Here is a 15,266-nt window from a genome sequence, read left to right on the forward strand (position 1 = left end):
TGCTTTGATCACCTTCTAATTTTCTGAACCACTGCTCAAGCTATTTGAGCATTGTCTTTATGAAGCTCCCAACTGAGTGAGTGAGAGACTGACAGGCATTGAAGAGAGAAAGGGAGGTCACTCAGAAACCTGGGTGGACTAAATGGTGTTGGCTAGAGTTAATAAGTGTCATCTGGCTGGGACAAGAGCCTAGGACTGTAATTGCCCCCTTTAGCCTCTGAGTGAGCACAGGAGTTTTGCAGCCCACCAGGATCTCAAGCCAGGATGCTGGGGTTGCACTGATAGCAGCTACCAGCCAAAGTGTGCAGTATTGTTCATACCTGCTAAAGCTTTCATCCCTCCATCTTCCTTCTTGTTATTTCTCCCTGTAGGCTTGATCTAAACTAGCCTAAGTTTAGTGACATGGTAGTCAGCTTCTCCTTCTTGCTGCACAGACAGAAATTGTGCTGGTCTTAGGTATGCTTAAAGCATCAGTATGCTTGGGTCAAAATGAAACCCCAAGTAACAAGCTGTTGTTTACATCAGTTTTTCAGTTGGAGTTGAATGTTTCATGCCCACAGATCCCTTTGAGAATCCCAGCCTCAGCCATTCCAAAGTGTTCTTTGCTGCTTTGTGTTTCCTTGAAAACCTCTACTGGGAAGGCTGCACTGCATAGCAATGAGGAACAAGTTGCTCTGACACTGTCTTATTTCTGGAGAGTGGAGGTGATTAATGGATTCTGCCTGCTGCTTGCATCCCAATCATCCAGAAGTAAAGTAGCATATTCAGTGTGATGTGTCCATGCAGGGTGGGAGTCTCTGTGCTGCCAGAGGGGTGCTAGGAGGAATACATGGCTGGGACCTGACAGAGCTTGCATGTTCCTACTGGCAAAGAGAACAACATCCCCAAGGGCCAGCAGAAGACCCCTGCATCTTAAGTGCATCTCCTCTTCCTTGAATAAGGTAGATCTCACCTGCTTTAGGTGAGAACCTGCCTGTTGGAGATGCCACTTGTCCCAGCTCTTTGCAGAGGCATCTGTTGAAAGCCCCTCTTGTTCTTCAGGATTCTGTGGATGTTTTCCTTTGCAGTGTCTTTGAGGGTGGTGGAATTAAAGCAGATACATGGATCATGTTTTGTTGTTCCTGCAAGCAAGGGTAGAAGTGAATTCAGTCAACCTCATATTCACATTTGAGGGCAAGAATGTCCCTTCCTTCTTGTTTCCTCCATGTGCTGCCTTTCTGGAGACCGACTCCTTTTGCTGCATATGTATGAAGTCCTGTAGCACGATCAGGGATGCTGATCCCTGATTGCAGCAAACTTTGCCCAGGGGTTTGCAGTGAGCCCCTTCAATGACTTGGCAGGGAAGCAGTGATGCACCCATGGGAATGAGAGTGCAGTGCAGAAAGGGACCAAGTCCTCCAGCAGAACAGGTTCATTGTGGTGGCTGTCAGAGGAGCAGAACTGCCTGGGAGGAGCTGTGGTGGGCATGTGTACAGCTGGAGTGGTTCCCAGCTGCCAGGCCTCCGGCAGAGCACGTGAGCTTAGTAACAGCTTGGGCAGCAATGCCTGTGTTGAATTAGTCTCCTGTGGCTGGAGTCTGCCTGTCACCTCCTGGCCTGAGAGGGAAACGGAACCTGCTGTGCTTCGTCAAATCCCTGCCCAGCCGTTTAACTCTCTGCACAGCCCTATTTTGACTGATACCTCCAGGTTCTACACAGCACCCTCCTGAATTTCCACTTTATATATGTATTTTTTTTCATATCCATAATTAGTGATGCTATCATGGTAATTAAAATCCTCTTGGAAGCCTTCATGCACATTTACATTTGAATTGACACATCCAAAACTGTAGTCATGATGAAAACAGTTTCGGTAGGGTGGGGGGAGAGAGCTTTTTTTAAACTCCACTGGCTATGAAAGACAGTGTCAGCTCTTGAGGACCTGTTAAAGTTTTCATTTTCCCCCTCTGCTTCACTTCCCCTTTAATTTCTTCTCCTTCACTAAACAGCATTTTCATGTCTGGCTGCGTTTCCTGTGATAAACCATGCAGAGGAAGATTACGGTGCCGGAGGAGCAGAGCTTTTTTCTCCTCCCCTTTTGCCCCCAGGGCTTCCTTTGTTCACATATGCCCTCACACCGTTTTGAGCACAACACAGCCCAGGGTTAATACTGCCTGGCACGAGGATGCCTTGGCAGAAGACCATCCTGATGGAGGGGAGTGTTTATTTTGGGTGACTCTGGGTTGAATCGAAGCGATGTGCACCTGTTTGCAATTCAAACTACTCATCGATAGCCTGCCGTATTATTTTGAGGGATGGTAGCAAGTGGTTAGACTCAAAATAGTGTCCTCTAGAATAGAGACACAGGAGAAAGGAGGAAAAAAAAAGAGGCCTGACTGAGAGGGGAATGATAAATCATGGGAGGCTGGCAGCCACTGCAGCTTGAGAAGCGTTGGGGTCAGAGGTGCCATAGATACTTTTGGTTTTGGCTCTTCCGGAAGCAAAGCTCCGAACGGCAGATTTCGCTGCCTTTTAATTTTCTTCATCCTCAAGCACTGAATGTGGGAGTTGACAACAGATTGCTGTAAATAATGTAATTGGAAATCTCTGTGTTATGGAAAAGCAGATGAATGCAAATACCGAAGCTGAAGAGCGCTTGCTCTTTCTTTCCTGCCAGTGGTTTGCACCGTGCCAGAGCCACGGTGGAGAGCTGGGACAAAGCGAGCGTGGGGGCACATGCGGCGTGAGGGCAATGAAGTCCTCCCAGGGTGGTGGCATTTGCAGGTGCCTTTCTCTTTGTTAAGTGTTGTAGCCCACGAGAGCCTGCTCCCCTGCCTTTCAGCTGCTTGAGAGGTTGAGCCAATAGCTGGTGTGTCAGCATGGGAAGCTAAAGGTAGCTGTTTGCTTCTTGCCCAGGCTGCTGTGAAGGAAGGGAGCTAGAAAGATCCTTTGTAAGCATCTCTATTTAGGGGACTTGTGGCTTTGGTGAAGCAAACTCTGGGGGGCCTGCAAGTACCATTACAATTCCTTTAGCTGTGATCCCATCCCTTCCTCAGCAAGTCCTAATGTTTTCTTTGTTTAGGAGCTTGTTTTAGCACTTGTGTGTTCAGAGAAGGAGAAAGAGGAGGGAGGAGTAACATGCATTTCACCAGGGCCCAGTGATTCTCTGTTAGGTGCCATTTACAGGCTGCACTTGAATGTGCCAGATAAAAATAAGCATCTGCTTCTGACTGTCTCATCCTGTAGCTGTAATGATGGCTTGATGCAACTTTAATAGGAGTATTACCAGGGTTATAAAAGGCATTGAGCTCTCTGGACTTGTCATGGCCATGGCTGTTAAATTGGTTTGAAGTAATAAAAGAAGGAGTCTGTTGCTAAAGTGGCTCTTCTCCCCTGTGTCCAACCCACCTTTGCTTTAGGGTACTTTTGGTGTCAGGGGAGGCAGAAGGACAGGGAGGTGGTTGAGTCATCGACCCTGGAGGCGTTCAAGGGGAGATTGGACGTGGCACTTGGTGCCATGGTCTAGTCATGGGGTCTGTGTTGATAGGTTGGACTCGATGATCCTCGAGGTCCTTTCCAACCTGAGTGATACTGTGATACTGATACTGTGACAGGAGCCTGAAGGAGGTCAATATTGAGTGTGGATCTTGGTTGTGTTTAGCTGGGCCAGCTTGAGTGCAGTGGGCCAGAGACAGCTACAGCTGGTGATTCGTGATGTGGCTGCTCTGTCCTGAGCCACATTCTGGGCCCTCATGTCCTAATCTGGGGTGGTGCAGATACAGACATTTACTCCCCTCTATCAAGCACTCAGAGCAAGGGACCATCAGTGTTAGCTAAAGCTGGCTTGTTGCAAGAGACTGGAAGTGGCTGTCTGTCTGGCTGATGAAATTCCAGCTCCACCCAAGCTCAGGCTGCCACAGGGGCTGGATTTCACCAGCTGTGCCAACAGGACTGGTGGGAGCAAAACTCCTGCTTAGAAAGAGCAAACTCCTGCTAATGAACAGGACTTTCATTGCTGAAGCGCTGCTATAGATTTATTAATTTAAAATCAAGCAAGACCTTTGCTGTCAGGCCACTCCTGCAATCAATGAGGCTGCCATCAATAGCAGTCAGCAGCATCGATCTGTTTTGATGCATGGATGCTGAGAGTAACCTGTGCCCACGTGCAGGGCAGAACATGAACCACCGGTGCCGGGGATGGGGCACGCTGCTGCCCTGGGCGGGAGCAGAGCTGCTGAATTCAGACAGGAGAGAGCATCTCGCTGCAGCTATTGAAGAGCTGATCTCAAAACAATTTCAGTGCTGCTGTAATGAGACCAAACTCTATTAGAAGCACCAATTTGAAGTGAATATGTATGCATAGAATCAATTTTATACTGGTATTACCACATCAGAGCTGGGTATATTATATCATTAACTCTTTCTATAACTGGACTTGCCTTGGGGGTAGTGAGAACCCTGGAGGTGACCAGCCTTTTCTTAGAGCAATCTTGCTGTGTCTGATTGGTTTTATGGTGTGCCTAAATTGTAGCTCGCCTGGAGATAATAGGTCTCTTCAGTGCTTCAAATTAAATTACAGATGTTGCAAGGCCTGTTCAGAGAATGGCTGTAAGAAAGGCTTGCTTGTCCCTGGCAGTTTCTGCAGGGAAGCTATGTGTGCCACAGCTCCCCAGCATGTGGCAGGGCACAGACAAGCTCCTCAAGCCATGCAATCCAATGCAGTAAGCCAGTTACCAAAGTGCTTATTAGGATGCAAACCCTGTGGGTGCAGCAACCCCTGTTCTGGCTGCTGTGTCCTGCATGTGCAGTCGTCCCCAAGGCCAGACAAGAGAGACCAGGTCCTGCCCAGCCTGCAGCTCCTTCATTGCATCTTTATCTGAGTTGCAGTGGGCTAAGCACAGTACAGAGATGTCTGTCCCAGACCTAAAAAAACATACTGCATCCCAGTCCTTGGCTCTGCAGGGGTAGCAGAGCATGTTCCTCCAGGATCTCCATGCTGCATTGACGTGTGCTGTTGTACAAGCTGTACCCCATGCCGTGCAGTCCCTGTGTTCTTGCAGAGGGGACAGAAGGAGCTGTGATCAGCTTGTGCCTTGGCTGCCTGGGTCACTGTTTTGGCTGTTTGCATGCTGGTGAAGGAGCTGGTGAAGTCTCCTGTCTGCCAAGACTCCCTCTGTAGCAAAAGAACTTGCAGTCTTCTCTCTTTTAGGGAAGTGGCTTCCCAAGCTTCTTTGCTTGGAGCAGACTCACTGTCTTGCTGAGCTGTTGGTTGAGTGCTGGGTGCTCTCAGCTGCTGTGGAGATGAACAAGTCTCTTTCTTGCACTTTCCCAGTAACTGATGTGTGTGCTGGGCCACAGTGATGCTGAGATTTCTTCTGCTGGGTGCTCTTTTAAGAGGCATGCTACCAGGTTCCCCAGTGAATTCAGATTGCTTACATTTGTCTTTCAAGACCCCGAACACAGACATTTTAGCTCTCTGTGTTGATGGCTCTGGTCTAGGAACCAGGCAACCTGCTGAGCAATCTCCTCCCCTCAGTGAAATGGTGGCAGTGGTGTCCTGCTTTTTGTGCTGGCATGAGAAGAAGTTGTCATGAATGCCAGGTGTTGTCACTGCCCTCTGATTTGGTTAAGCCCTAAATGCAAATTGCAAAGGTCTTGCTCTAATGAGGTGTATCTGCATTTACACCTGTTGTCATTGTGCTGAGACCATATGCAGAATGCTTTGGGAACCTGGAGCAGAAATACTGATTATCTCCTTCACTCTAAACAGGAATGTAAGGTTTCTACCCCCCCTTCTTGAAACAGAAAATTATATATTTACTGCATTAACTTGGTTTTGCCCTAGCTGTCTCATTAGCTCATTATTAGACTGCTGGAAGGCACAAAAGAATTAGGTTTTGAGAAGCCATTTCTCCTTGTCTGAATTGCCATCCCTTTCCCTTCCTCTGGCTCACAGCAAGCTTTATATTAAATATACTTAATAGAGCTCCTCCATCATAAGCTGCATTAAAACTAAACTGCAGAATAGAGGACATTGTTGCAGGAGGTGGTGTCAGATTCCCGCTGCAGGTTCAGGTTGTTTGAGTGTCCTTCTGGTTCTGGGGTTCCCAGGCACACTTATTAGGTGATCTGGCTTAGCCTGATCTGCTCTGGGGGACAAATGCCAAGGTTGTGCTGTTCGGTGTGGCATGAGGCAGTGTTTCTGCTCTCCTGGCATTGCCCCTTGCATCCCCCAGCGGCTGTTGCTGGTCCTTGACTCTCTCAGAAGCAAAGTGGCCCAGGCTGAGGGGCCTGTCCCAAGGTGACATTTGTCAGGACTTGCTGCCCCTCCAGCTAGTGCAGGACTTGTTTCACTCTAAGCAGAGCACTTGCTTGAGGCACATGCCTGCTCTCTCCGGGAAGCTTTCCTTTTTGTGCTTTCCCGATGGGAAAGCAGCAGATGCAGAATCTGAACTGCCTGCTGCTTCCAGGCTTAAGGTGTTGTGTCTCTGTCTGTAACAGGTTTGGAAGAGGTCTGGTGCATGGTTCTACAAAGGGCTGCCCAAGTACATCACTCCTTTGAAGAGCAGCAGCAAATCCAGTGAGCTGCCTGCACAGCCTTGGCAAAGCGAGGCGGTGGTGCCGGAGCCAGAGAACGCTGGTACCAGCAGATCCTTCACCTGGGCCAGGGGAAAAGGTTGGTTGTCTTCTCTGCGTCCAGGAAGCGGTGGGGAGAAGGACCTGGTTTCTACTGTTACTAGCAGGATTTAGCTAATAGGGGAGGCTAGCTTAGAGGGGAGGGATAGCCCACAAGATGTGGTGTTTCCCACACAGGCAGTGATGGGGTCTCATGCTACGGTGATTTTTCAGGTTTCACTGTGGTAGCCCAGAAGAGCCTCAGTCCTCCTGAACTCCCTGTCCTTCAGTCCACCCATGCTTTCCTCCATTCCTTGCAGACCCTGCTGCTTTGCTGTGACTGCCAAAGGAGGGACAAGCCATGAAGCAGACACCACCCCACAGGGCACCATTGGGCAGATACTTCAATAGCTTTATGCTGGGTTAGAAATCACCTCCACCAGCATCTCTCTGGGGTCTTCCCAGGGCTTAGAACAAGGAGGCAGAGATAATCTTCTACAATTAGTGGGCAGAAGTGAGCTGGTGCTGTCTTTTGTTCCTGACCCTCCCTAAGCAGTTGAGGCTGGCAAAGGGTGAAGCTCATCCCCAGGCTTTGGGGAGGGGGATGAGGTTTACAGCATGGAGAGCTTGAGGCTGAGTTGTTCTTCAAATGTCTTGGAGAAGCTGTTGATTAACTTGACTGTGTGCAAAGCTGGAGCCAGAAGATTTAGCTCTGGCAAGCCTGAAGATTTACAAGCTTCAGCACTCACATCCCTGTTGTTAGGTAGACCTTGACTGAAGTAGACCACTGTGTCACATGGAGCATCTTTGGTTGCTGTTGCATCAGATCCCCACCTTGTAGGGCTTTCTTCTCCACTCCCTTCCATCTGCCCACCTTGTCCTTGCTCATATGCCCACTCCAGTGCTGTGCCTGGAGGTAGCTGGGGGGAAGCAGCAGCTTGCATTGAGGAGCTGCGCACCCATGATGGAGCACAACAATGGATGGATGCTGCAGAATTAAAGCCACTGCCAGTCTGCTTTGATTACTATTCACTTCTTTCTGGTGTGGATTAGCAGATCTGTTTAGCCTCTCTCCCCTTCTGTCTTGTGCTATTAGATCCCCTCAATTGGAGAAGACCAGCAGAATACACCCTTCCCCATCAGGATGTGCAGAGGGAAATAACCTTTTAATAGAGAGGACTCAGGAGAGTTTGGTTTACAAAGCTTCTCTTCGGGCCCCAGCTAGGAAAACACTCCCAGCCTTGCTGTAACTTTTGTAATTAAAGACAAATTGGATCAACAATAGGTGGTTCTGCTTCCCTCCAGGAGATGCTTGGAAGGAGTTGTCTTAGCAAATGAGCTGACTGATGAGGTGTTTTCTGCTCATGTGATGCAGAAAGCATTACAAGTCAGAGATGTTGAGCCCAGACCTGGCCTGGTTTTTTGGTTCAGATTTTTATTTGAGTTAGCCCTTCCCCTAAATCATGGCAAAGGAACAGGTGGAGGAGAGCAAAGCAGCCTTTAGTAAGCTTTGATGTGGATGGTGAGCCTTTCTCCCTGTGCTCTGATTTTTGCCTGGCTATTGTTTTATGGGTGGGATAATAATAATTTATGGTTTTATTTTCTGGTGCTTTCTTTCCTTGTTGCCCTTCTCCATTAGGCTGCCTGTCCTCTGGACAGCTTTCAATGGGCACTGTGGGCTGTAATTCATCTCTGAGCTGGAAGCTTGTACGTTTCACCCCTTCCTTTAACTCTTTTTCACCTGCCACTGCTGGAACTTGTGCTGTTTGTCATCTAAAACCTCTGCAATGTGCAGGGCAGCCTCCTTCCCCTACAGAGATGATGCAGCTGTGATACTGTGGGCATGAATCTTCATCCAGGCCTGGGCTGAGCTTCACGGGGCTGAGGCTGACAAGGCAGCCAGCCTTACCTCTGCCTGGCTGCTGGCTTTTGTCAGCTCACGCCTCGCACACCCTCATCTGAGCACGTCCTTGTGCTGGAGTAGAGCCCTGCTGCTTGTTGCAGGATGTTCTCAGGAACAAGCTGTGGCATTTAACGTGCCTGAGCCTGACAGGCTGCTCTTGGGTTTGTCTTGGCTAGCCGTGTCTGACCCCTCCGCTCGCCTCCCCAGGTGCTGAAGGAGCCATCTCTGAGCTATTAAGGGATTCAAGTCAGGTAGGACCACCCCAGGCACAGCCATGTCCCGGCTCAGCCCCTGGAGAGCCTGGGGAGAGGAGCTGCGGTTGTCTCTCTGACATCCTCTGTGCCATGAGCTGCTCATCAGGGATGAGCCAAACCTCAGCTGTCCCTTTTCTTCCTCAAAAGGAAGGGATCAGTGCCAGGCCCTGGGTACCAGCTGCTCCAGCTGCAGGAGGGTGTGGGAAGGCAGCAGGACTGAGGGAGCCCAGGAATGTTCCTCTTGCAAGAAAAGCCAAAGCCACCAGGAAGAAGTTTTATTTTTGCACACCCATTATTTCTCTTGTGCTCACTGACACTGGGGTTTGCCATTGCCTTTAGTTTTTCTGTAATAAACAAGCAGTTGCCATGGGAACTCTGCTATTAGTTAAGGCACAATAGCAGGAATATTTCTTGTGCTGGGGAACAGCTCTCCTCCATGTGGTGGAATGTGGGTGGGTTTCTGCACAGGATCAGGTGGGATGGGGCAGGCACAGGGTGGGGAGCACTAAGCAGCAAGGCTTTCCTTCTTCCTGACTCTGAGTTCTGCAGAAAGAAATGTGAAACATCTGGGTGGAAAGCAGAAGTGTGATCCCTGAGCTGTTGCACTGTTTGGCAGGAGGGCTGCCTGCTGCTCTGCTCGGTCTCTGGTGGTTTCTCCCTTTGCAGTGTGCTCCGGTCCTGTTGCCAAGCAATGTGCTGTCAGAGCAGAGGAGCAGCGCCTGGGCAGGGCAATGCAGCAGCTTTGTCCAGCTTCTGTGTGCTGGAGGCCAAGTCCCCGAGTGATGGAGCATGCTGGGGCACATCAAGTGCTTTGCAGGCCTGGGATGAGGCTGTCCAACTTCTCTACAAGTTTGAGCTGTGCCAAAACTCCACGTGTCCTGCTTCTTGAGGGGGAGAACAGTTGGTTCCAGTCCCCACCTCCTGCTTGGAGATGTCCTCACAACTGCAGGCAGTGCTGGGTGTGATCTAGCGCAGGAGCTGCACTTGTTGCGGCACTCGGGTTGTGATAGAGCTCTTCATCTCTGACCCTCCCACCTGCAGGGAACAGGAGCTCTCAGCATCTCCACTCCCCAGGCTGTGTTTGCAAGGGCTGATGATCTGGGTGCTCAAGGGCTTGTGCTCAGCCTGCTCATCCAGCACATCTGGGCTGTGCTGGGCGTGTGTGGCTGCTGGGAGCTGTGGGGTGCCTCTGAGTGCCCATGTGCTTGTTCCATGGGTTTGGAAGCTGCAAGAAGTGCCAAGCTTTGAGTGTGCAGAGACTGAGCTCTGCCCTGCAACAGGCAGCAGGAGGGAGTGTGGCTGGCTCTTGCCATGGCAGGCTTGCCTGTGCCAAGTGCACATATTGAATATTAAAGCTCAGCCCCAGCCAAGTGCTCCTTTCCTCTTGGCCTCAGCACATCCTCTGCTGCTGGGGTTAAGTGCAGCCTGGTAACCCTCCACCATTCCCTGTGGCTCTCTATAGCAGCCTGGAGGCTGAACCACATGTCAGAGGGATCAAGGGCTCTGGCAGCAGCCACAGGGGGGTCAGGCCCTGAATGAGTGACCCATTCCCTGTGGGGATGACACTTTTCCTGTGAGTGTTACCTCAGTGTATTTTTTTTAATGGACTGTTTTACAGTCATCTGGAATGGAGAGGGATAAATCTGTTATGTTAGCTGAAAGTACAGATGTCCAACGACTTATTGATATATCAGCAACTGCTGGAACACCAGATTTATGACTTCTGGGATCTGGAAAGTGCCAGCAGAAGGCCTGGGAGCTTTGGGAGAAAAATTACCTTAAAGGGAAACATCGATGCAGTGAGTAAAATAGGCTGTTACTGGCAGCAGAGGAAATGAGAGCAGACAGGGCTGCTCCTGTGGTGCAAGTGCCTTTGTATCATTAATATTTTCCTCCTCTTGTACTGGTCCTGTCTGCACTGCTGAATGGCAGAAGTGAAGGCAGCTAAAGTCATCTCCACTGACTCACCTTCTCCAAATGAATCCTCACTTCCAGCATTTTTAATGGATTCATATAGGAAGGAGCTGTTCCAAAAGGATGGATTTTGTGAATCCAAGAGGCTGAAATAGGCTGCTGACCAAGTGGGGCAGGAGTGTGTTTTCTGGGCAATGGGATGGTCAGAATGATTCTCACAGCTGAGGTGTGGATTTCATAGCAAAAAAAAAATTCCATTCTGCTGTGTATGGATTGTTATTAAGAGTATTTATATATAGTCCCCCACCTCTCCCAGGGAACTCTGGGAAGTAGTGAAGCTGTCTTTAAGACAGTAAAACCCATACCCAAACCTTTGCTTTGAAGACTCACAGCCAGAAGCGCAGCCCCTGTGCTGGTAGCAGGGCTTCACTCTGTGAAGCTCCACAGCCCCCTTCCCTGCAGGTGAGAGCTCCCATCTCTAATGGTGCTGGGAGGGGAAGGCTGTGGGTACAGGAGGAGCTGGTGCCCAGGGGCAGGCTGCACGGGAAGCAAGGAGGGGACCTGGCAGCCTGCCCCTGGCGCAGCACTTGCCAGCAGCATGGCATGCGTGGGGAGCTGCCTTCCAGGGCAGCTTCAATAATGCTTTGCAATAACACTGGCAGCCAGCTTTAATATCCTCAGAGATGTTAACTCCAGGAAAGCACTATTTGAGGTATTAATATTTTTTTCTATTTTAATAAAATATTTGCTGTAGTACAGATTGCTGCCTGAGCACAGCAGCGTCTGCAGAGCTCCTTGGCAGGCAGAGTTGACAGCTTGTGCAAGGAGGAGGAATAGCTGTCCTCCTGTCCTGGGCAGTGTTAAAGGGTTTGTAGCTCTGCTAAGTGTGTGCAGTGGGGTTTAGGGCTGATAACTATGGGATAGCTCTCTGCTATCCTACGGCTGTCTCCTTGTTACCACTGCAGCCGTGTCCCTCCTGGGCTCAGCAGCACCATGAGGTTGGACAGTGTGAGTACCATGGTGTGGAGGCAAAGTGGTTTGTTCAGTAGCACAGGGGACTAATTTCTATTGGAAATGTAAGCTTACAAGTACAAAGAGATAGTTGGGGTTTCCTTATTCTGCAGCAGAGGCTGTGTGGGTTGCAGCCTTGCCTGCTCTATGTCCCACATGAGCCAGCATTGTGCTTTCTACCAGGAACTGTGACCCACTGGCTTCTGAGCTGCCAGGAGAGGTAATGTCTGCCATGGTCAGACAAATGCAGTGGCTGCAATCTTTCAAACAAGAAGATGGTTTCTTTCCTGATACTTTCCTCCTTGATCCCATTCTTTTTGTTCTGGGCTCAGGCCATTACAAAAGCCCTGGAGATGGAAAAAACCCACCTTTCCCATTCTAGCCAGAGCAGCTGGCAGTCATCTTTTACACAATACACACAGCAGAGGTGCTTGCATAATTGCATGGAAAAGTGGAAACAACCTGCCAATTTGGGAAGTTGTGTCTGGCAAAATGAGGCTCCTTCAGCTCTTGTGGAAACTATGGAGGGTGGAAAGCAGCAGTATTAGGGCCAGGATTCAGGGGAGGGAAAAAAAACAGAAGAAAGAAAAGTGACCTTGGAATGAGGGAAAGAGTCTCCTTGAGGAAGAGGAGCAACCCTTGCCTTTGAAGCCTTGGGGGCAGGGTGCTGATAGGAATGAGTGCTGAATGGATGATAAGCTAAAGATGGCTGGTTCTTCCTCTAATCACTGCAGGGGGTTTTATTTGATGTGCTCTGGATTTTTCTGCTGTTTTCCTGATAGATCCCAGAGCCTCCACAGGGCCCCTGCTGCACTTGAAATGCAGCTTGGAGGAAGCCAGACCCTCTCCTCACTTGGCTCCAATGTGGATGCTGTTATATTACACCCAGGACCCCTCCACCTGCAGCTGAGCAGAAACCAGCCTTGTACCCAGCCCTCAGTGTGTCACTTCCCCCCAGGTGATGGCAAACATCAGGAGGAGCAGGTTCAGTGTGCTGGCATAGGGATCAGCAGGAGAAGAGCTCAGCTCCCAGACCAGTCACCATGCAGGGCTCTTGGTCTGGCAGCAGGGAACTTGGGCCAGCAAGGCTTGGTACAGGAGCAGTGTGGTGTGGTCTCTGTGGTCCCACTCAGGCTTAGGAGAGAAGTGGTGGGGGTGTGCACATCTGCTTCAGATGCTGGCACCGCTGGAGTTTGTGCAGCAGAGTTATAAATCATCTGTAAAAGGTAAAATCATATCTGAGAGGAAGAGTGAACAGCTGTGGGGGAACTGCAGGTAGGGCTCCTTTTGGAGAGGGAGAGCGTGACCAGCAAAGCAGCATTTGTTTGTGTTTTATTTCAATCCATCTGGCACCCTCTGTGGCAAATGTTAGGAACACTGTGAATAACTCTCTCTCCTCTCTCTCTCCTTTCCTCTCCCCTGTTCTTTTCTGCAGTGGTTTCTAGCGACAGTGAGAGCGACTCGGAGTTCAGTTCCTCCAGCCTGGATGACAAGTCCTTACCTGTGGGGTCAAAAGGCTCACGAGGCACAAAGCACCGAGCAGGGCTGGGTGAGGAGTTGCTCTTCCTTGTGGCTGGAGGGTGGGAAGTTTAAAGTGCTTGAGTGTTTGGCTCTTAGTACTGTGTGGTTTGGCTTAGCTTCTTGCCTACCCTGTGCTGGTGCAGCCTGCTGGCTGTGGTTGTGGCTGTGCCAGGGGGGAAGATCTGGTCCTTTCTCACTGGGGTAGTATCAGTTGGTCTGACAGGTGATCTGTTCCACCACTGCCTGCAGTGTTTCTGGGTCTGTCCTTGGAGTTGGGAGCTGCTCCCTACTCCTGACTTTATGGCACTGGAATCTTTGGTGCCGTTTTAGCAGCAGAGAATAGAAAGTAGGTTTTGATCCTGCTTCTGAGGCTGCCTGGATGGGAGTGGGGAGGTTGCTTCTCTCTTAGGACCTAGCCAGGCATCTGCACCTACAGCAGCATCTCCATGTTGTGTCCCTGCAGCACCCATCGGGGAGCCCAGCCAGGCCCCGGGCAGAGCCCTGGGGAGCCCTCATTCCCCTACCCTCTCAGGGAGCCGCAGCAGCCTGGGCAGCGAGCAGGGGGCTGCCCTCAGTGCCACGGAGAGCTGCCAGAGCGACCAGCTGGCTGATGGGCGTGACAGCGATGGCAGCAGAGTCCTTGGTAAGATGAACCTCCTCTCTGTGCAGGTCCCTGCTTCTGGGGCTGGCTTCCCTCAAAACACATCATTCTCAGAGACACACCTGGCTAAGCTACGGCCTCGGATCCCCTTTCCCTGCTGCTTTTCTTATGGCAGATGCTGTCACAGCATTACAGCTCACTGCTTCCCTCTTCTGCAACATGAGTAATCGTTTGGGATGGGAGCTGCCTACACCCACCTCTGAGAGCAGCTGTAGACTGGGTTTGTCCCCCTGCAAAGGCCTGGAGCTCCTGTCTGCCCTGTGGAGGCAGCAGGACAGATTGAGCTTTTGCTGAAGCAAAGCAGAAATCCAGCAGCTTTATTGGACCAAATAAAATGTTTCTGAATATTAGATGGCTCTTGAAGCCAAGCATGGCTCTTCCCAGAACTATGCAGTGCAAAAAGCTGACACTTTTCCCCCTTCCTCAACAACCCTGGAGCAATTAAGTGACTGGGAGAGCAGAGGCTGCTATCACATCTGATCTGGAGCAGTTGGAGCGATGCAAATGTGTTCTCTCTGCGGTTCCTGCTAATCTATTCAGTAACCCCTGAAGTCACCGTTTAGCACCACTCCCTCCAGAGCACTCCTGGTGCCTTGTGAGCTGCCACTCCTTTGGCTCCTGAGCCTGTTGTGTGCTGTGCATGTTGAGGTGTAAATTGGATTAGAGAAAGCAGATTTATCCTTCAGTGCAACATGGAGTGGGAGTCCCCCTCCCCACACTTCCTGCTAGAAATAGCCATCATCAAGTTGTTTTCCTGCCCTTCCTGCCCTCCCCACATTTCAGGGATTTGCAGTTTTCCCTTGATTTTTTTTTTCCCAGTTTTTGCAGAACAAACCAGATCAGTGCTACTGCTGTTCTGTCTGCCCTCTCTCTGGATTATCCTGCTGCCCTGGACAGGGTGGTTTATTTTAAGCCCCTATTGGCTGTGGTTTGCTCCAGACAGCTGGTTCCTGCTGTGGCAGAGCAGCAGGTTGTCCTGTGGGATTGAAGTGGAAGGTGTTGGGTAGCAGGTGTGACCCTTTGGGTACCTTTTCAGCTGGTGCTGCACAGCCATGCTGAGGTCTGGATGGATGCACACCTGGACCATGTGTTTGTGCAGTGCTTAGCACTTTGGAGCTTTCCTGCCAGCTGTTTGAACTAATTGCTGCAAGGCCATGACAGTGCAAACAATTTCTTGGAGGCAAAAAGTGCCTTTTTCCTGCTAAAAACCCTATATGCAAAGCTTGGGCACAAGGGGTCAACACTTTGCAGTAGGATCTCCCCTTGCTAAGCAAGGGAGAGCTAAAAATGAGAGGCAGCATGGGCATAAATGGCAAAAATGGAAACTACAACAATCTCTTGAGCCCAGTTAAAATAGTCCCTGAGATGTAGGGGAGGATGCTGCTATGGAAAAGGTTAAGCCAGGTTGG

General features: G+C 50.2%; 1 protein-coding gene across 3 annotated transcripts in view; it reads left to right on the plus strand.

Moving 5' to 3' along the window:
* RPH3AL (rabphilin 3A like (without C2 domains)) overlaps positions 1-15,266 on the plus strand; it is a 41,056-nt gene that overhangs the window by 17,715 nt on the left and 8,075 nt on the right. For 2 of the 3 annotated variants that reach the window (XM_068154772.1, XM_068154771.1), the window contains exons 7-9: positions 6,480-6,654; positions 13,111-13,224; positions 13,660-13,839. In XM_068154772.1, coding sequence (XP_068010873.1) covers positions 6,480-6,654; positions 13,111-13,224; positions 13,660-13,839 — 469 coding nt within the window. The remainder of the gene's footprint in view (positions 1-6,479; positions 6,655-13,110; positions 13,225-13,659; positions 13,840-15,266) is intronic. The other variant, XM_068154773.1, reaches the window with a different exon arrangement.

The sequence above is a fragment of the Melanerpes formicivorus genome, unplaced genomic scaffold, assembly GCF_026170545.1.
Source record: "Melanerpes formicivorus ecotype bairdi unplaced genomic scaffold, bMelFor1.0.p_v2 SCAF_29, whole genome shotgun sequence".
Lineage (NCBI taxonomy): Eukaryota > Metazoa > Chordata > Aves > Piciformes > Picidae > Melanerpes > Melanerpes formicivorus.